A 21,267-nucleotide genomic window follows, 5' to 3' on the forward strand; every position below is an offset into this window, starting at 1 on the left:
CGCACGCTTGATGTTCGCTTTACCTAGAACAAATATGAAACTAGAAGTACTTTGTAGGTGTTGTTGGATAGGTTTGCAAGATAATAAACAGTACGTAAATAAAAAGTAGGAGCTGTTTAGGTAAAGAAACAATAAAGTAAATATAGCAAGTGTGGAAAAGTGGTGGTAGGAGTTGCGAAATTGTCCCTTAAGCAATTGACTACTTTACTAGACCGATATCAAGTATTATGTTGGAGAGGCCACTGCTAGCATGTCATCCATTACTTGGAATTCTATGCACTTATGATTGGAACTATTAGCAAGCATCCACAACTACTAATGTTCATTAAGGTAAAACCCAACCATAACATTAAGATATATTGGTCCCCCTTCAATCCCGTATGCATCAATTTCTATGCTAGGTTGAAGCTTCTCTCACTCTTGCCCTCCAATACATAGTCCTATCAACATACAACTAACCCTATGGTGTGATCCACGCGCGCGCTCATATGATGGGCACCAAAGGACAGCAACATAACCACAAGCAAATTAAATCAATCATAGCAATTCATCAACCACCGATAGGACAACGAAAATCTACTCAGACATCATAGGATGGCAACACATCATTGGATAATAATATGAAGCATAAAGCACCATGTTCAAGTAGAGGATACAGCGGGTTGCGGGAGAGTGGACCGCTGTAGATAGAGGGGGGAAGGTGATGGAGATGTTGGTGAAGATGGCGGAGGTGTTGGTGAAGATCGCGGTGGTGATGATGATGGCCACGACGGCGTTCCAGCGCTACCGGAGGAGAGGGGGAGAGGGGGCCCCTTCTTCCTCTTCTTCCTTGACCTCCTCCCTAGATGGAAGAAGGGTTTCCCCTCTGATCCTTGGCCTCCATGGCATAGGAGGGGCGAGAGCCCCTCCGAGATTGGATCTATCTCTCTGTTTCTCTCTGGTTCAGCGTTCTGTTCTGGCTCTGTTTCACCGTTTCATATATATATGGAGATCCGTAACTCCGATTGGCCTGAAACCTTCGCCGTGATTTTTTTCCGAATATTAGGTTTCTTGCGGCAAAAGAAGAGCGTCAACCGCCTTACGGTAGGCTCACGAGGGTAGGGGCGCGCCCTAAGGGGGGCGCCCCTGCCTCGTGACCACCTCGGGCACTGGTTCGCGTTGATTTTCCTTCCGAATTTTCCATATTTTCCAAAAATAAGCTCCGTCCGTTTTATCCCGTTTGGACTCCGTTTGATATGGATATTCTGCGAAACCAAAAACATGCAACAGACAGGAACTGGCATTGGGCACTGGATCAATATGTTAGTCCCAAAAATAATATAAAAAGTTGCCAAAAAATATATGAAAGTTGAATAATATTGGCATGGAACAATCAAAAATTATAGATACGACGGAGACGTATCAGCATCCCCAAGCTTAATTCCTGCTCGTCCTCGAGTAGGTAAATGATAAAAAAGATAATTTTTGATGTGGAATGCTACCTAGCATAATCTTTATCATATGTCTAATCATAGCATGAATATTAAGACACGAGTGATTCAAAGCAATAATCTATCTTTTGACATAAAGACAATAATATTTCAAGCATACCAACCAAGCAATTATGTCTTATTGAAATAACATAGCCAAAGAAAGCTCATCCTTACAAAATCATATAGTCTGGCTATGCTCCATCTTCACCACACAAAATATTTACATCATGCACAACCCCGATGACAAGCCAAGCAATTGTTTCATATTTTTGACGTTCTCAAACCTTTTCAACTTTCATGCAATACATGTGCGTGAGCCATGGACATAGCACTTTAGGTGGAAAAGAATATGATGGTGGGGGTTATGTGGAGAAGACAAAAAAGGAGAAAGTCTCACATCAACTAGGCGTATCAACGGGCTATAGAGATGCCCATTAATAGATATCAATGTGAGGAGTAGGGATTGCCATGCAACGGATGCACTAAGAGCTATAAGTGTATGAAAGCTCAAACTGGAAACTAAGTGGGTGTGCATCCAACTTGCTTGCTCATGAAGACCTCGGGCATTTGAGGAAGCCCATCATCGGAATATACAAGCCAAGTTCTATAATGAAAATTCCCACTAGTATATGAAAGTTAAAGCATAGGATACTCTCTCTATGAAGAACATGGTGCTACTATGAAGCACAAGTGTGGTAAAAGGATAGTAACATTGCCCCTTCTCTCTTTTTCTCTCATTTTTTTATTTTCTCTTTTTTTATTTTTTGGCGGGCTTCTTTGGCCTCTTTTTTTATTTGGGCTTCTTTGGCCTCTTTTGTTTTTTGTAAAGTCCGGAGTCTCATCCCGACTCTATGAGGGAATCATAGTCTCCATCATCCTTTCCTCACTGGGGCAATGCTCTAATAATGATGATCATCACACTTTTATTTACTTACAACTCAATATTACAACTCGATATCTAGAACAAAGATATGACTCTATATGAACCTCCGGTGGTGTACCGGGATGTGCAATGATCTAGCGTAGCAATGACATCAAAAAACGGACAAGTCATGAGAACATCATGCTAGCTATCTTACGATCATGCAAAGCAATATGACAATGAATGCTCAAGTCATGTATATGATGATGATGAAAGTTGCATGGCAATATATCTCGGAATGGCTATGGAAATGCCATAATAGGTAGGTATGGTGGCTGTTTTGAGGAAGGTATATGGTGGGTTTATGGTACCGGCGAAAATTGCGCGGTACTAGAGAGGCTAGCAATGGTGGAAGGGTGAGAGTGCGTATAATCCATGGACTCAACATTAGTCACAAAGAACTCACATACTTATTGCAAAAATCTATTAGTTATCGAAACAAAGTACTGCGTGCATGCTCCTAGGGGGATAGATTGGTAGGAAAAGATCATCGCTCGTCCCCGACCGCCACTCATAAGGAAGACAATCAATAAATAAATCATGCTCCGACTTCGTTACATAACGGTTCACCATACGTGCATGCTACGGGAATCACAAACCTCAACACAAGTATTTCTACAATCCACAACTACCCACTAGCATGACTCTAATATCACCACCTTTATAGCGCAAAACTATTGCAAGGAATCAAACATATCATATTCAGCGATCTACAAGTTTTATGTAGGATTTTATGACTAACCATGTGAATGATCAGTTCTTGTCATCTCTCTAAATAGATATAAGTGAATCAAGAGAGTTCAATTCTTTCTAAAAAAGATGTGCCTGTGCTCTAACAAATATAAGTGAAGCAAAAGAGCATTCTACAAATGGCGGTTTTCTAAGTAAAGAGACACAGGCAATCCAAACTTCAAATGATATAAGTGAAGCACATGAAGCATTCTATAAAGCCATACTCAAAAAAATATAAGTGAAGTGCAAAGAGCATTCTATAAATCAACCAAGGACTATCTCATACTAGCATGGTGCATAAAAAGAAAAAGAAAAACCTAAATGCAAAAGACGCTCCAAGACTTGCACATATCGCATGAACGAAACGAATCCGAAAACATACCGATATTTGTTGAAGAAAGAGGGGATGCCTCCCCAGCATCCCCAGCTTAGATGCTTGAGTCTCCTTGAATATTTACTTGGAGTGCCTCGGGCATCCCCAAGCTTGAGCTCTTGCCTCTCTTCCTTCTTCTTACATCGAGACCTTCTCAATCATCGAACACTTCATCCACACAAAACTTCAACAGAAAACTCGGTAAGATCCGTTAGTATAATAAAGCAAATCACTACTCTAAGTACTATTGAAAACCAATTCATATTTTGTTTTTGCATTGTGTCTACTGTAATATAACTTTTTCATGGCTTAATCCACTGATATGAATTGATAGTTTCATCAAAACAAGCAAACTATGCATCAAAAACAGAATCTGTCTAAAGCAGAACAGTCTGTAGCAATCTGAATATTCACCATACTTATAATACTTGAAAAATTCTGCAAAAATTAGGAAAAATAAAAAATTTGTATAGGAATACAGTTCAAAACGAATCAGAACCATTTGACATTCTAGTAAACAATTAAAATTCATGCACTACAGCCAAAGTTTCTGTCCTGCACCGCACAAACCAACAAGCATTGTAACCATCCTAAAGGCAAACCTTGGCACATTATTTTTATAATACAATAAAATTGTACAAGGGAATAATTATTTTTGTTGAAAAGTTTCTGTAATCAAGATTCACAAAGTTTCCATGAGCATGAACAAAGTTCAAGGAGCTCTCCCACTTCAACAGTGCTTGTCTTTCTCACTTTCACTTTCCTTTTTGAAAAGTTTTGGGTTCCCCTCTTTATTTTTGTTGTTTTTAAACTATATGAAAGCACTCAACAGAAATAAATGACTCTCTAAAACTCCCGGGTTGTCTCCCTGGCAGCGCTTTCTTTAAAGCCATTAAGCTAGGCATATAGTGCTCAAGTAGTGAATCCACCCGGATCCCAAGGTATATCAAGGCCAATTTTAATTAACAATGATTTGTAATTTAGTAGTGAGCACAAAGAAACATATATCAAGCAATGACGAAGTCTAACTCTCTTCCTATGCATCGGCATGTCATAAAAGAACAATTCATGCACACCTAGTAAAGGTCAATGCATAGTATAAACAGTTTCTTGCAATTTTATCATGTTAGAAACATAGAGAGGTGGAGATATAATTCCTCTCTCATAATAATTGCAAGTAGGAGCAGCAAGCACATGCATATTATATTTATCGAAATCATCATGTGCAACGGTAAAAGGCAACCCATCAATATAATCCTTAATAAGTGCAAACTTCTCTGATATAGTATAATCGGGAGAATTCAAAAAGATAATAGGACTATCATGTGTGGGTGCAATAGCAACAATTTCATGTTTAACATAAGGAACTATAGCAAGTTCATCTCCATAAGCATAATTCATATTGGCATCTTGGCCACAAGCATAGCAAGCATCATCAAAAAGGAATATTTCAAAAGAATCATAGGGATCATAACAATCATCATAGCAACCATCCTTCGGTAAGCACGAAGGGGACTTAAACAATGTATGAGTTGAAGAGTTACTCTCATTATAAGGTGGGCACGGGTGATCAAACCGCTCTTCCTCCTTTTGTTCTTCGCTCTCCTCCTTATCTTTTTCATCCAATGAGCTCACAGTGTCATCAATTTCTTCTTCCATAGACTCCTGCAAAATATTAGTCTCTTCTTGGACAGCGGTGTATTCCTCAATATATTTTTTAACATAGGTATTAGAAGCATAATTATCATAGCAATATTTAAGTATAGCAAAAATTTTAGATTTGTGAAAAGTAGCATCATACTTTTCAATCAAAGAAGCAATTTCATAAGCACCCTCAAAAGCAACAAATTCTTCAATTTGTTGAACATCATAGTAACTATAAACACCTTTAGCATAAGAAGATAAGATTCCATTATCAATAAACTCACATTGGTAGGGAAGGTGTTTCTTAGGATTTTCAGAACAACAAGTAAAATCATATAATTCACATAAATTCCAAGCATAGCATTGCAAACGTTGAATTTGACTCCATAATAATTTCCCTTTTTAAGATATACGGTGTCGCACATAACAAGCATGCTCATCTAAAGATTTGCCCTCAACTAAGCTAGTTGGGGTTTCAGCACGAGCACATAGGAATCGAAGATGATCCAAGTAATAAGCTTCAGCAGTGTGATAGATTTTGATTGGTTCTTCAACCATTGGTTCAGTAGGTACAACTAATTTTTTTGATATTTTGCGTTTCCTACCCATAACTGAAGATAGGAAACAACTAAGAAGAGCAAATAAAAATTACTTAGTGATAAAGCAAACAAGCACACACGAGAATATTCACCCCACGCTATTGCTCCCCGGCAACGGCGCCAGAAAAAGGTCTTGATAACCCACAAGTATAGGGGATCGCAACAGTTTTCGATAAGTAAGAGTGTCGAACCCAACGAGGAGCTAAAGGTAGAACAAATATTCCCTCAAGTTCTATCGACCACCGATACAACTCTATGCACGCTTAACGTTCGCTTTACCTAGAACAAGTATGAAACTAGAAGTACTTTGTAGGTGTTGTTGGATAGGTTTGCAAGATAATAAAGAGTATGTAAATAAAAAGTAGGGGCTGTTTAGGTAAAGAAACAATAAAGTAAATATAACGAGTGTGGAAAAGTGGTGGTAGGAGTTACGAAATTGTCCCTTAAGCAATTGACTACTTTACTAGACCGATAGCAAGTATTATGTGGGAGAGGCCACTGCTAGCATGTCATCCCTTACTTGGAATTCTATGCACTTATGATTGGAACTATTAGCAAGCATCCGCAACTACTAATGTCCATTAAGGTAAAATCCAACCATAGCATTAAGATATATTGGTCCCCCTTCAATCCCGTATGCATCAATTTCTATGCTAGGTTGAAGCTTCTCTCACTCTTGCCCTCCAATACATAGTCCTATCAACATACAACTAACCCTATGGTGTGATCCACGCGCGCGCTCATATGATGGGCACGAAAGGACAACAACATAACCACAAGCAAATTAAATCAATCATAGCAATTCATCAACCACCGATAGGACAACGAAAATCTACTCAGACATCATAGGATGGCAACACATCATTGGATAATAATATGAAGCATAAAGCACCATGTTCAAGTAGAGGGTACAGCGGGTTGCGGGAGAGTGGACCGCTGTAGATAGAGGGGGGAAGGTGATGGATATGTTGGTGAAGATGGCGGAGGTGTTGGTGAAGATCGCGGTGATGATGATGATGGCCATGACGGCGTTCCGGCGCCACCGGAGGAGAGGGGGAGAGGGGGCCCCTTCTTCCTCTTCTTCCTTGACCTCCTCCCTAGATGGAAGAAGGGTTTCCCCTCTGACCCTTGGCCTCCATGGCATGGGAGGGGCGAGAGCCCCTCCGAGATTGGATCTATCTCTCTGTTTCTCTCTGGTTCAGCGTTCTGTTCTGGCTTTGTTTCACCGTTTCATATATATATGGAGATCCGTAACTCCGATTGGCCTGAAACCTTCGCTGTGATTTTTTTCCGAATATTAGGTTTCTTGCGGCAAAAGAAGAGCGTCAACCGCCTTACGGTAGGCTCACGAGGGTAGGGGCGCGCCCTAAGGGGGGCGCCCCCCTGCCTCATGACCACCTCGGGCACTGGTTCACGTTGATTTTCCTTTCGAATTTTCCATATTTTCCAAAAATAAGCTCCGTCCGTTTTATCCCGTTTGGACTCCGTTTCATATGGATATTCTGCGAAACCAAAAATATGCAACAGACAGGAACTGGCAGTGGGCACTGGATCAATATGTTAGTCCCAAAAATAATATAAGAAGTTGCCAAAAAATATATGAAAATTGAATAATATTGGCATGGAACAATAAAAAATTATAGATACGACGAAGACGTATCATATATCTAGCCTAGAGGCAACACCGTGGCAATATAATAGTAGTAGCGCTCGTTTCACCTAGAGCGCTACTGCTACTGAGATATTAGTAGCGCGGTTTTCTGAAGCTCGCTACTGCTAATTAGCAGCAGCGTTTGTTTTTAAACCACGCTGCTGCTAAAATTCTATGTATAAGGTTTTCCTTAGTAGTGCTATTTTGGGAGACCGAAAGCAGTTTTCCATGCACCAGATACATATTTGTTTAGTCATTTAGATAGCGACTGGCGTTTTATTAAGTTCAATCAAAACCTTAGAATCATACTAGAGCCACGATGATTTAGTCTCAAGCCAAACAAAAGGTAAGGGTTCTTTTCCGCTCAAAAAAATTAACAGATAATTTTCTCTCCAAAACCTAGATAAAACAAGAGAAAAACTTGGAAACCAAAAAAGACAAAAAAAATCATCTAAAATACGAAAACACGTATAGAATATTTTTAGAAAGAAATCCAGAGGGAGCGCCTAGCGTGCGACATGTGGCAGCGGCTGGAGGCTAGCAAAAGTGACCCTTAAAGGCCCCTGCCCCCGCAACGGGTAACCTCCAGTTAACTGCACTGGTTGACCGAGATGAGACCCCCTAGTCGTCGCCTAAAGCGCCAGCTAGGAAAAATGACACCCACGTGCCTGCATTATGGACCGGCCCAGTTACGTGGCGGCGTGGTCGCTCATCCAGGGTCGCCTAGGTTCGCTCGATCAGGGTTGACCTATCGATGGTTGCCCAGTCAACTGTTGACTTTAGAAAAACTAAGAAAACTAAAGACAAAAAATAGCAAAAAATAAAAAAAGTACATGAATTCAAAAAATTTCATAGATTTGAAAAAAGTTTGCAAAATAAAAAAGGTTCATGAATTTTAAAAAGTTCATGATTCTAAAAACAACATGAATTCAAAAACTTCATCGACTTTGGAAAACAAATCCGTAAATTTTGAAAAAAAAACTCACGTATTTTTAAAAATTTCAGCAATTTCCAAAACTAAAGTTCAGGAATATGAAAAAAGTTCATAGGTTTTGAAGAAAGGTTGGCAAAAGTTGAAAAGAGTTCATGGTTTTGAAATACATTCATGCATTTGAAACAATGTTCACAGATTTAGGAAAACGTTCATCGATTTTTTTTTGAATTTAAGAAAATATTTACGAATGTAAGAAAAGTACATTATTTTTTTTAGAAGGATAAGAAGAAAAACAAAAGAGAAAGAGAAAAGAAAATGAAACGAAAAAGAACAGAAACCGGCGAAGCTAAACTGAAGAAAAAAAAGCCAAACATGAAACCACTGCATTATTTTAAGGTTGCATTTGAAGAAAGTAAAGTAGGCACAACAAGTTAGTTATGCTGTTTGTACTAAACGAAGTGGTGTGGAGTTCGAATCAAGTCGCACACACATTCTTTGGAGGTTAACAGAAAAAAATTGAATAGGCCGAACGCAGAGCCGAGGGGAGGTGTGCGCCGGTTGATGAAATAGCCTATAGCCCCTGCGCCGAGGACCTCCTATATGTCCTGTTTTGCAGTAGATAGTCGGTGAATCACACACTAAAGCCGCGCTGGGCCGACCCAATAGAGGCTGTTGTAGATAAAAAAACACCTAAAAGAAAGCGGGCTTACGAGGATACGAACCGCGGCCCATTCACTATTCCGCGCTTCAGGCCTGGTTACAGTACAAATTGCTGAGCCGGCCCACATATACCTTCTCTTTTTTCTGTTAAAAGCCGAAAAAGGTGCGGCAATCCGGTTCGAATCCACAGCCTATCTGTTGGTACAGCCGTAACAACCAGGCTATCTTAACCACTCGTGCACATTGTTGTTTTCTTTTCCTTTTATTTGTTCTTTCAGTTTGCCGATTTTCTTTCCGGGTTTGCTGGTCTTATTTGGTTTTTATTTTCTTAAATAAGTGGTTTTGTTTTAATATTTCTTAAAGTTTCTTTTCCAAATCGATGAACTTTTATTCAAATTTGTGAACTTTTTTGAAATTGCATGAATGCTTTTTCAAATTGGATGAATAATTTTCATTTTGCTGATTTTTTTATTAAAATTAATGATTTTTTTAGTTTTTCAACTATTTTTAAAATCAATGTACTTTTTTCAAATTCAATGAACCTTTTTCAAAATTGATGAACTTTTTAAAAATCCGATGAACATTTTCAAAGTTGATGAACTTTTTTCAATTCCAATGAACGTTTTCAATTGGTGATTTTTTTTCAAAATTGATGAACTTTTTTCAAGCTGACTATTATTTTTTAAATTCTTTATTTTTTCTCAAGTTAGTGAAGTTTTTAAATTTCATAAGCTTTTTTGAATATGTGACTTCTATATAAGTAGCACGGTTACAAATGTTTTTAATGCGTGCGCGCTGCAATTTGTAACGAGCAGTGAGATGATACAGTGGTAGCTAACCTCTTTCTGGAATGTAGTTTGTGAGTTTGATACCCCCCTAGCCACCACATTTTTTTGTTTTTTTAGGGGTACCACATTTTTTGGTGGATTTTCGCGCTACAGTCTTCGATGTGCTGAGCGTTCATGAGTCGGCCCGCTAGGATGCTGCAGTGAGCGCCAGTTCGCTTCCACGGTGCTATAAGCGCTGAACAGGAGGTCCCGTGGATGTTGGCCACTAGAGCCGACGAGTGCTAGTGTCTAAAAAACAACACAAAACATTAAAGAACTAAAACAGCAGCACCAGATCTTGAAAAATATCAAACCCGAACATTTTTTATGGAAAGAGTGAATTTTTTTAATCTTGAAATTTTTGGTCCAATATTTTAGAACTCGGTTATTTCTTGAAAGTCGAGCATTTTTTAAAGAAACAAACATTTTTGAACGTGAGAACAATTATTGAAAACATGAACAAATTTTTGAAACGGGACATTGAATGAAAGTTTGAACAAAATTTAGAAATGTGTTTTTTTAATCCGCGAGCAATTTTTAAGAATGGTGAAAACTCCAAACAGATTTTGAAATTCCACGATTTGTATTTGAATTTATTAACAAATTTGAAAACTGGGAACAAATTTTAAAAAATGCGAATACGTTTGAAATTGCCAAACATTTTCCCAAATTTGGAACTTTTTTGAAGTCCAAGCAATTTTTACAAAATGAACAAAATTTAAATTCTGAACAAAATTGAAAATTTGAATATTTATAAACCTTTTGAATTTATTAAAAAGGAAATATAAAATGAAAAAAGAGATGAAAAAAGAAACTGTAAAACGAAAGAGATGACCACTTGGACTAGCAATAAGATCATGATCGATTGCTAGGTTGCACGCATCTTGCTGCATGGCTAACACGTGAACGCACCATGTCCATCGGGGAATGATTACATTTATTCTTATGAAAAATCGAGTTGGTCATAATAATGTGTCTGTTATCTTGCAATATAGACCGTCCGATTTATATCTAACAGATAGAAAGTAAACTATGATAATTTTTTTAAAAGATATCCGCATCTTTCTCCATATTTGCAAATAAGGCCTTCCCTCGTTTATCCTTATCTCGCACAACTTTATTGTTGAGCAATTAAAAAAGAAAGTCTATAGAACAATCTGGCATGGTGGCCGATGCCGGCGTTGTTCATCCCCATGCCTCCGCTTAGTCCGACCATCAATCACCATCAAGCCCCACTTCTCCTCACCTTATCTCTCCTCTTTCTCGAGATATCATTAGTTTTTACATGGGATTACTCCAGTGTGGGTCAATCACAACATGTGTTTTGTAAAAAAATGCATCTTAATGTTTCGTGCAATGCACGGGCATCTTGCTAGTACATTTATATATCAGACTCAGCCGGCAGCTAGGAACATCAGGTCGGTAACCTAGCAAGCGAGAGGAAAGTTTGCGCGGCACATTATATGCATGGTTGTGTGGTCGCCAAGGCTTCCCCTAGCTACCTCGTGTCTGTGTGACGTTTGACTAAGAGTGTGACTGTTGAGTCTGACATGGAGCTCAGGTCAGCCATTCAGTGTTATGTTTTCAAACCGATTACCGCGACGGTGACCAGTGTACGTGATTGCAGAGAAGTTTTAGGGCATGTTTGGGACTACTCCGCTTCACAACAATCGGTTTCGCTCCACTAAATTCACTTTGGAGCAGTTTCATCTAGAAGTTGTAGTATTACCAAAGAGAATGTTTGGCTGCCATCTAGCTCCAGCTTCAAGAATGAGAAATTTGGTGAAAATGATCTATTTGATAGGTTGAGGGGGAAGAAACGAAGGGGTATTCACTTACTGGTGGCAGTGGTTGGTAATTTCCACTTAACTCCAGCTTCTAGAGTTTTTTGGAACACCCTATGAAGAGCTTTATAAAAAACTGAGAGTTGTACCTTAGGTTTTAGTTTTTTTGCGGAGCGGCATATCGTGGAGCTATCCTGTTTGGCTTGTGTTTTCTGGAGCGAATCTGAATTTTAAGAAGCAGAGCAATCCCAAACAGGCCCTTTTGACAGGATTCTATGTTTGTCATGGGCATGAGATGCAACACTGTCGCTTCTCGGTTGACTGGTGACGAATTAATGGATCGGTTGAGTGAAAAGTGACATGCATGGTCAGGCTTATTAAGGGATTGGTTGAGTGAAACCTGACATGCATGGCTAAGATGAGAGTCAACAATTGTGTGTCCGGTCAGTGTATATCCTAGGTAGAGTCAATCAGTCATGCATGTGGACGAGCATGATCCAATTCATGTATCCGCCGATTGGAGTGCCATTGACGACGTTACGCATGTGACGAGGAAGTTGGAACAGAGCTTGCATCCTATACGAAAAAACGAAAAATGAAGGAAGAAATTTGTAGTAGCGAAGTATACTAGAAGTACCAGTGCGTTCTTCCTCCATCTACAAACATAAAAATAAAGGCAGTATATTTTGTGGGTAATCAATACCGTTCGAAAGTGCTTTTCAATGAGAATTCAACTACACTGATGTTTTTAAGTATATAATCAACATACGGTTGACACATTCTTAATCAAAAGACTTTACATATTTCTCACAAAGAGAGTAAACGGTGGATGGAATAATAAGTTCCGGCACGCTATCTCTCCTAGCTCTTCGTTGACGACGGGACAGCGGCTGACGGCCGGAGCTGCTGCTGGAGGACAGCACTAACCGAGTGACTGAACCCTGGCCAAACCCACGAGAAGAAACTTGTAAAGCGAAACCCATCAAAACGTGGTGCACGTACCCACGCAACTCTGCGTGCGTGCATGCACCACACAATTAGAAGTAGCCTTCTATTGCGAATCAACCTGTAGTTGAGTTGATTAGGTGGATAGTGGTATTCCCAACCCATCAGGTTCAAATCCTGGTGCTCGCATTATTCCTAGATTTATTTTAGAATTTCCGGCGATGCGCTTTCAGTGGGAGGAGACGTTTCCGTTGACGACGAAACGCCTACGATGACTTCGTAAATCTCAAGATGATATGCCGGCTCAGTCTCTCGGAGGTGCTCGTAGAGATAGGGTGTGCGTGTGTGCGTTCATAAAGGTGAGTGTATGCGCGTGTATATGAGCGCTTGTGTTTGTACTGATACTCAAAAAAAAAATAAGTAGCCTCCTATTGCTGCACGTAAAATGCCGGTCCCGACCACAATCGCGCGCCATGTCGTATCACCATCCCAGCGGATACCCGGCAAAAGAGGGCCACGCGCGCCGCTGCTTCTCCGTCCCGCCATTTCTCACGCTCCCACTGTGACACACGTCATGCAGCGCCCTCGCTCTTTCGACGTGTTGTCTGTTGGTGCTCTCCGCCGGTAGTAATATCACCACATTCTTGCATCCGGCTCACTCTTGATCGTGTCATTTGGTACGTTTGTTGAGTCGGCTCTGACAGGAACTTGCGAGTACATCGTGATCTCGTAGACAAACAAGAACGGTATTCTGTACATCATCTAACAATCCGGACTGCAAACTATATATCGCCGATTAATAACTATATATACTAGACGATGCCCCGCGGCATGAGTGACATTAATTCAATATGTATCAAGGATACATGATACTTGTATCTAAAATGAAGGAGACATGATACTTGGATCAATAATATGGTTGGGGTAGATGAATGCTCAAATAGATCCGAAACTCTCTCGCTAATTAAAAAGATTAGACCCTAAAAAAGATTTGGTAATTACTTCAACTTCTAAGCATAAAAACCGAACAATGTAAATGCAAACTTAAGGCCAATTATGTGTTGTTGGGGTTTCTAGGTATAAATATTTCCAATCTACCAAGTACCAACAATCATTAAATTTGTTCATTTTCATTGGCTGTAGGTGGGAGGGAAAGGCCATGTTCCTAAATATATGTCTTTTTTAAAGATTCCAATATGAACTACATACGGAGCAAAATGAGTAAATCTACACTTTAAAATATGTCTATGTAAATCTGTATGTAGTTTATATTAAACTATGGTACGGAGCAAAATGAGGAAGTATATACATACCGTAAAGTGCGCGTACATACTTACGTACCAAAAAGTGCACGCACGCATACATTAACCAGTGTAGTCTGAAGCACACATGATTAACAAAACCTTCGGTAACGCCTGCCCACATGCACGTATGAGACTGGGTCTACGTACTCAGTTGACGAGACGGAGACAAAAGGAGAAAAGGCACAGGTGTGTGCTTGCCAAGCGTAACCAGGCGCAAGCCGCATATGAGGAAGTCGGCCTAAAAACCATCTCCAATCCGGGCAAACTGCCTAATTCTTGCCTAAATAGATGGATTCTGATCTAGGTCCATAAATTTTGAGATTTGACAAGTTTTACCAGTTTTTTTATCTAAATCTGGGCCGTTCTCTGGGCAGATCCCAGGCGTGCCTTGTTGCTTTGCTAGAAACTGGGCGACTGCTGGGCTCTGGCCATGGGCCTTGGCTTAACAAGAGCTCCCGTAGACTCGCCCCGGGGCTGTGGGAGGTTTGTGATTAATTGCGTCATTCTTTTGCAAATATAAACTGAATGTGCAGGTCTAATTATTGAATGAGTTGGTCCGATCCGTGGACACCGATCATGTCTGTGGGCGTATGAGGGGCTAGTTTAGCTGTATGTGGTTGTAGATGCTCTAAAGCATGAAATAACATATTCTCGTGTGAGCGACACCCAGGTAAGATAGGCATGCAAATGCCCACGTTCGATAATGAATGGGCTGGTCCGGTCCGCGGGCATTCGTGCACAGTGCTCCTAGGGAGCTCCAATTTGATGTATTTTGTGCCAAATAAGCTTGCAACACAACATGGAACCCCGAATGGCCCGACCCGTTGGTGTGCAACGGTGCGATGTTTTTTCTAGAATACATGCAATGGTACAATGTGAAAAATTACAAAAACGGATGCCCTCGCATGGAGTCGAACTAGAGACCACTTATACTTTTGAAGAAGTGAGCCAGCCAAGCTAACTATTAGAAGTGAACCAAAAGCAGCGCCGAAGTCTAAGAACTAACGGAAGCGGCAGATTCGAACACTTTGAAATTTTCTGGACATTTCTTCGTCCATAGTGCTCCTGGGGGGCTCCTATTTCATGCATTTTGCATCAAATAAGCTTGCAACGCAGCACGGAGCCCTGAATGGCCTGACCCATTGGCGTGTAGCGGTACGATGTTTCTTCTAAAATGCGTGCAGCGGTATGATGTGGAAAAAATACAAAAAACGAATGCCATCACATGGAGTAGAACTAGAGACCACTTATACTTTTGAAGGTGTGATGTGAGCCAGTGGAGCTAACGATTATAAGTGAACAAAGAGCAGTGCCGAAGTCTAAGAACTAATGGAAGCAACCGATTCGAACACTCTGATTTTTTCTTTTGGATATTTCTTGCCATTGTGAAAAAACAATTTAAACACAAATAATGACTGAAATTCAAAAAATAATGGAAAACTCGAACAAATTTTGAAATGCATGAAACTTTTTTGAAAACATGATTTTTTTATGATAGTTTATTCAGATTACAAGGATTCTTAATTCCACGCATTTTTTGAAAAACGTATACAAATTTTGAGCATGAACATTTTTAAATGTGTAAACAAGAATGGAAATTCCAGAAAATATTTCTAAATTTTGAAGATTTATACATTTTTCAAGAAAAGTGTGATTTTTGAAAATTCTGAATAATCTATTCAAACACGATTTTTCAAAATATCCTGTAATAAGCAAATAAAATATGAATATATTACAATTTTCTTAAAAGCTGAATTTTTAAACAAAGTTTGCAAATTTCGAACAAAGTTTTTTGAAGGTGAATTTTTAAACAAAATTTGCAAAATTCAAGGTGTGTTCTGCATATTGCTATAGTGCCCTAGTCAAGGATGCTACCCTAAATAAAATGTTTGATGATGCTCGTTTCAAGGATGAAAGCAAACCTGAAATGGAGAACGTTTACGATTTGGCGAACGTGGAATGAGCATTTTCAAATGTACTATGAACATTCTTTAGTTCACGATGTACCTTTTTTACATGATGCCCATTTTTAAACTGTTCACGTATTTTTAGAGAACCTTCACTTATTTAGAATGTTGTTCACCAACTTTTAGAAAATGTTCACATGTTTTATAAAAACAAAATCATGTAGATATTTATTGCATATCTCAAAATGTTCGAAGATGCTCGCTTGAAGGATGAAAGCGAACCTCAAATTGAGAACGCTTACGGTTTGGCGAAAGTGGTAGCGGGATTACCAATGTACCGTGCATGATCTACAAATGAACATCCTGTATACAGAAAGGGTAGGTACAATGGTAGAGAAGGGTACGTTTTCTTTTCACTATTATGCACATAATAATGCTATAAAAAATGGTTTCAATATTGTACGCATTGTCAAGAGCATACGATGCGAATTCACGGTGTTTTAGTTTAACTGTACCGAATCATTTCCACTGAGGAGTGAGGGATGCTAACGGGGCTCAGATTTAGCAGCACATCGATTGTGACCGATCTCCGCCATTAGTATGTTTCAAAGGAAGCAATTTGCATTCTCTCACACATTCATCATCGATAATGATTGTAATGAATCGATCTCATTAGAGAGAGAGAGAGAGAGGAATAACATTACACCGGGTTAATCGTAATTGGCTTGCCGGAAGAGACTTGTTGATCCAGCAAGAAACGAAACCAAGCAACAGAACGGAAAAGGGGGAACAAATAGCAAGAGAAGAAGAAGAAGATGTGGCTACTGACAACTAGAACCCCTTGGTCAGTCCAGCACCGCGTACGTAGGTGGAGCCATCTTCCCAGACGCCAGCGACGGCCGTCACACACGGATCAATTCAATTCAGTCGCCGTGCGCGCGCGCGCTGGCCGGAGTAGTCCGTTACTTATATATCCTGCCTGTGGCCTGGCCGGAATGGTTAATTGCTCGACGCCTGCTCCGCTAGAGAGAGAGAGAGAGTGTGTGTGTGTGGATCACGTCCTGACCCGGCGCAGGGCGAAGTACGCGAGCAGGCGGTAGGCGAAGAACATGGCGACGAGGGCTCCGACGCAGGTCCAGGTGCCGGCCTCGCCGTGCGTGGAGTCGAGCGGGAGCAGCTGGGCGAGGTGGCCGCTGTACTGCACGGCGATGAGCAGGCGGTAGCAGTAGTAGGTGAAGGAGGAGTACTTGGCCCAGATCATGAAGATGGGCACGTTGTGGACGTAGAAGCCGCCGGTGAGGAGGTAGGCGAGCATGATGACGGTGGCGAGCGTGGAGGCGCGCTTGGCGTCCATCATGAGGGCGCCGATGGCGAGCCCGAGCCCCTCGGCGACGAGCACGTAGGAGAGGATGACGAGGAGGGTGAGCGCGAAGGCGGCGGGCGCCGGGTTGAGCCCCGCCATGAGGTAGACGATGAGGGTGAAGGCGGCGGGCAGGGCGAGCTCCATGGGCAGGTCGCCGGCCATCCTGGCCATGAAGTAGGAGGAGAGGGAGTACATGCCGGAGGCGCGCTCGCGGGCGAGGACGGGGCGCTCCTGCGGGAAGGCGAAGACGGCGTTGAAGGAGGCGAAGACGCCCCAGAAGATGGAGATGAAGAAGAGGAGGCCCATCCGGTCCTGCACCTCCAGTGGCGTGGAGCGCCACCACATGGCCCCCGCCACCAGCGCCGGCGCGATGATCTGGAAGAGGCGGAGCGACGTGAAGGTCTCGTGGCGGCGCTCCTTGAGGCTGCGGCGGAGCAGGATGGTGAACTGGTTGGTCCAGCTGGTGCACCCAGACCCGCTGCAGCTCTCCAGCGGCTGCTCGCCCGCGCCGGCGTGGCCATTCTCGTCGACGTGCGCGCCGGCGGTGATGGCGGCCTTGACCTTGGGGGCGAGCTCCCTGGCGTAGGACGCGATGAGCGACTGCTTGACGCTGCCTCCCTCCGCCGGGCGATCGCTGTACTCCGCTTGCGCAAAGCCTGCACACACACACACACACACATCGAACAGTCAGAAAACACAACCTTTCACGTGGTTTAGAAAAGAAAAGTTGGCGATAATGGGCATCATGATCATCAAACAGCGACAACGATGGGCGCGTGAACGTTCAGTTTGCGCTTGCGGAATCTACCGGACGTAGCAGTGAACGGATCAGAACGAGTTTCGCGTACGTGCTCGCCGTGCTCTGATGTGCCGGTGCACTCAACAGAACAGGTTGGTGCCGTGCCAAGCCAAGCCAAGCCAAGCCAAGCAGCAGAAAAGAAGAGGGCTCTTCCATCCATCCCTTTCTTCTATCTCGAAAGGGCGCAGAATTGCACCGAGAAAATGAATGATTCCTCCTGTCTAATTAAAGCGGGGGCGGTATATCTCCAACTGTAGCGACACAGGCTCTCTGCTCGGAACAATATCGACGGTGGTTGCCCCCGGGATCCGCTTCTCCTTCCTCCTCATCCTCATCCTCATCTCAGGTGCGGTGAGGTGGCCGGTGCTAACGCGCCACGGGAAAGACGACGCTAGCTGCCACAGCCGGGAACGGATCCAACTGAAAGCTGCCACCGGTGTCGGACGGATCTAATCTACCTACGTGTCAACTAGTATTCATTTCTTCATTCACTTGTCTGATGAAAAGTACGTACAGCACCGAAAACACATGCAGTTTCAGCAAGCCTCCAATCCGTGCATAAAGTGAGGTTAGCGTGATGGGATCTTGATGATCCGCGCAAATGGCTAGAGATGTGCTCGGGATTTTCTTTATCTTCTTCGGAAAACTTGTAAAAGACAACGGCATAGGTCAAATCACCCGTGAAAATGGCAAGCGCGGTCGCCAAAAACGCGGGCAGGTTGATTAGACAGCGGTTACACCACACTACGCCGGAGAAGACAAGTACTCCCTCCATTCCAAATTACTCGTCGTAGAAATGGATGTATCTACAACTAAAATACATCTAGATACATCCATACTTGCGACAAGTAATTCGAAACGGAGGGAGTAGAGTAGGAGGGACGCACTGGACTGTGGAGCGGGCGAGGGGATGTAGATATCGACATCGGTCCAGTATTATGATGTGCAGCCCCACTAGCAGCGTCCCGCCGATGGGACCCCTCCGTGACATGTGTCCGGTGGGTGCGATTATTCAGCCATAATTAAAGTGCTTTGCGCAAAATAGGAGTACTAGCTAGCTATCTAGGGCACTCTCACCGCTCTTTTTGGTTGTGCACCTCCTCTCTCCCGATCTTTTTTGTTGGGTGCACTCCACACTCGCCTCCCGGATTTGTTTTGCCCGTCTCCAGTGTCATCATCACTAATCCAAAAATCTAGTCATCCGCGATGCTAAAAGGGGGACATAAACATGTACGTGCGGTACTATTCCTGCTGCCTAGCTTTCAGTTTCTTCCTCGGTTAGATTGTCTAGTGCTTCGGTGAATCTAGATTTCTATTCTTACTCTAGTTAGCTAGTTTCATGGAAAGAACAAGTTGCTAATGGTAGAAGCGGCAGTTAATTACTGGTGTAAGTACTCACCGTTAGCGAGGTCGAGCATGAAGTCGGCGGGGTTGACGTGGAAGCCCGGCGCGAAGCCGACGGAGGCGAAGTAGTCCATGGCGTCGCGGCCGGGGCCGTGGTACATGCAGCTCCCCTCGGAGAGGAGCAGCACGGAGTCGAAGGCCCGGTACACGCGGCTGGACGGCTGGTGCACGGACAGCACCACCGTGCGCCCCCTGCGCGCCAGCGCCGAGAGCGTGGCCACGAGGCGGGACGCGGCGGTGGAGTCCAGCCCGGAGGTGGGCTCGTCCAGGACCAGCAGGCTCGGGTTCACCAGCAGCTCGTGCCCGATGCTCACGCGCTTCCGCTCGCCGCCGGACACGCCGCGCACGAACGCGTTGCCCACGATGGTGTCGGCGCAGGCGCCGAGGCCCAGCTCCGCGATCACGGCGTCGGCGGCGGCCAGCTTGGCGGAGGTCGGGGCGGTGGCGGGGAGGCGCAGCATGGCGCAGAAGGCGAGCGTCTCGCGGACGGTGAGGTGCGGGTGGAGGATGTCGTCCTGGGCGACGAACCCCGTGCAGCGCTGCACGGCGCGGCACGGGGCGCGCCCGCCGGTCAGGACCGTGCCCGAGTAGCGGCCGGCGAGGCGGCCGCCGAGGATGGACAGGAGCGTCGACTTGCCGCTGCCGGACGGGCCTAGCACGGCCAGAACCTCCCCGGGCCGCGCCTCGCCGGTGATCCCCTTGAGTATCGTCCTCTCCTCAACGGCCGCCGACACGCCGCCGAGGCCGCCGGCACCACCACCCGAGTGCGATATCCTTCCCGGCGGCTCCTTCGCCGGCCCGGCCGTCCTCTCCACCTTCACGCGGTACGCGACGTCGATGAACTGCAACAAACCATCAAGCGCCCGCCCGCCCGCCGTTATAAACAAGTCGGCGACTCAAAGTTCAAACCGTTGGCGCGCATGCAGCAGCAGTACGATCGGCCGTGCATGTAGCGATCTCCTTGCGTACGTACGTACCTGGAGATTCAGCGGCGTGCAGACGGACGACAGGAAGCAGTCCATCTTGGACGACGGCACCGGCGTGGCGGCCGTGGGCGAGACTAAGCCGCCGCCGCCACCGCCATGCACGGTCTGCCCGTTCGGAGGCATCGCGGTCGCGGCTCGGACTTAATTTCGCTCGACGCCACACGATCGACACGACCAGCGGAGACGACGCTGACGGCAAAGCGCAAGTGGAAGTCCGACGGCGAGACGAGCGGGAGTGGTGGTGGTTGGCGCGAGCTCGCTCGAGCGGGATGGGGCGGGATGGTGGTGGTGATCGATCGGGTATGAGAAGATCGAAGGGGGTGTGGGAGGCTGGAGGGGTATATAAAGGAGGGGTCGGCCATGGCACATGGACATGGAGGTGGTGAGGGCCACGTCACCGGCGGAGGGGACGGGGCACGTGGCGCTCGGGGCGCGGCGAGTGGAGCGGCGGGCCCACCGGCGGCGGTGCGCTTTTGGCGCGCGGCACCCATGCCCCCGCCCCGCCCCGCCTTTTTGGTTGGACCGGCGCCGCTGGGGCCGCCGTGGAAGGGAAGGGAAGAGAGGTGAGCGAGCACACGTCGCGGCTGGCTGCTTTTGATTCGGTTCGGGAAATCGAAGCGAGGAGGAAGAAAAGCGCGCGCGCGAGAGGATGGTGCGCGAGGTGGTGCGGTGGCATCAGCGGAGCGCACCTGCGTCTGCGTGCGCGCCCCACCACGGGCAGCACGGCCGATCCCGGACCTCCTACTGTGCCGGGGCGGTTATTATTAACAACAGCCGCGGTCGCCGATTTTACAAAGTGACTATTGACTTGTCGAATTGGTGTTTCTCAGTCGACTGAGCCGCTGGACGTCCTCCAGCGTGATTTTTCACAAAATATTGTGCGCACCTAGGCCTAGAAAATGCAATGTTTGTTACTCCCTCCGTTTAGTTTTATAAGAGCATCTTCAACAGCAGCCCAACG

At 44.4% G+C, this 21,267-nt stretch overlaps 1 protein-coding gene across 1 annotated transcript; it reads right to left on the bottom strand.

The window, feature by feature from the left end:
• Positions 1-16,357: 16,357 nt before the first annotated feature.
• LOC123086659 (ABC transporter G family member 25) lies at positions 16,358-20,830 on the bottom strand. The gene is made up of 3 exons (XM_044508439.1): positions 20,298-20,830; positions 19,316-20,162; positions 16,358-17,773 (listed from the first exon to the last, which is right to left on the bottom strand). Exons 1-3 carry the CDS (start codon positions 20,427-20,429, stop codon positions 16,809-16,811), a joined length of 1,944 nt encoding a protein of 647 aa, XP_044364374.1. The 5' UTR covers positions 20,430-20,830; the 3' UTR covers positions 16,358-16,808.
• Positions 20,831-21,267: the final 437 nt, after the last annotated feature.

This window comes from Triticum aestivum, chromosome 4A (assembly GCF_018294505.1).
Source record: "Triticum aestivum cultivar Chinese Spring chromosome 4A, IWGSC CS RefSeq v2.1, whole genome shotgun sequence".
NCBI classification, from domain to species: domain Eukaryota; kingdom Viridiplantae; phylum Streptophyta; class Magnoliopsida; order Poales; family Poaceae; genus Triticum; species Triticum aestivum.

Excerpts from the sequence above, each read along its gene's own strand:
- LOC123086659 (XM_044508439.1), bottom strand. The coding sequence starts at position 20,429 with ATGCCTCCGAACGGGCAGACCGTGCATGGCGGTGGCGGCGGCGGCTTA. Across the intron at positions 20,163-20,297 it reads GCACGCCGCTGAATCTCCAG|TTCATCGACGTCGCGTACCG; the intron begins GTACGTACGTAC and ends GGTTTGTTGCAG. Across the intron at positions 17,774-19,315 it reads CATGCTCGACCTCGCTAACG|GCTTTGCGCAAGCGGAGTAC; the intron begins GTGAGTACTTAC and ends GTGTGTGTGCAG.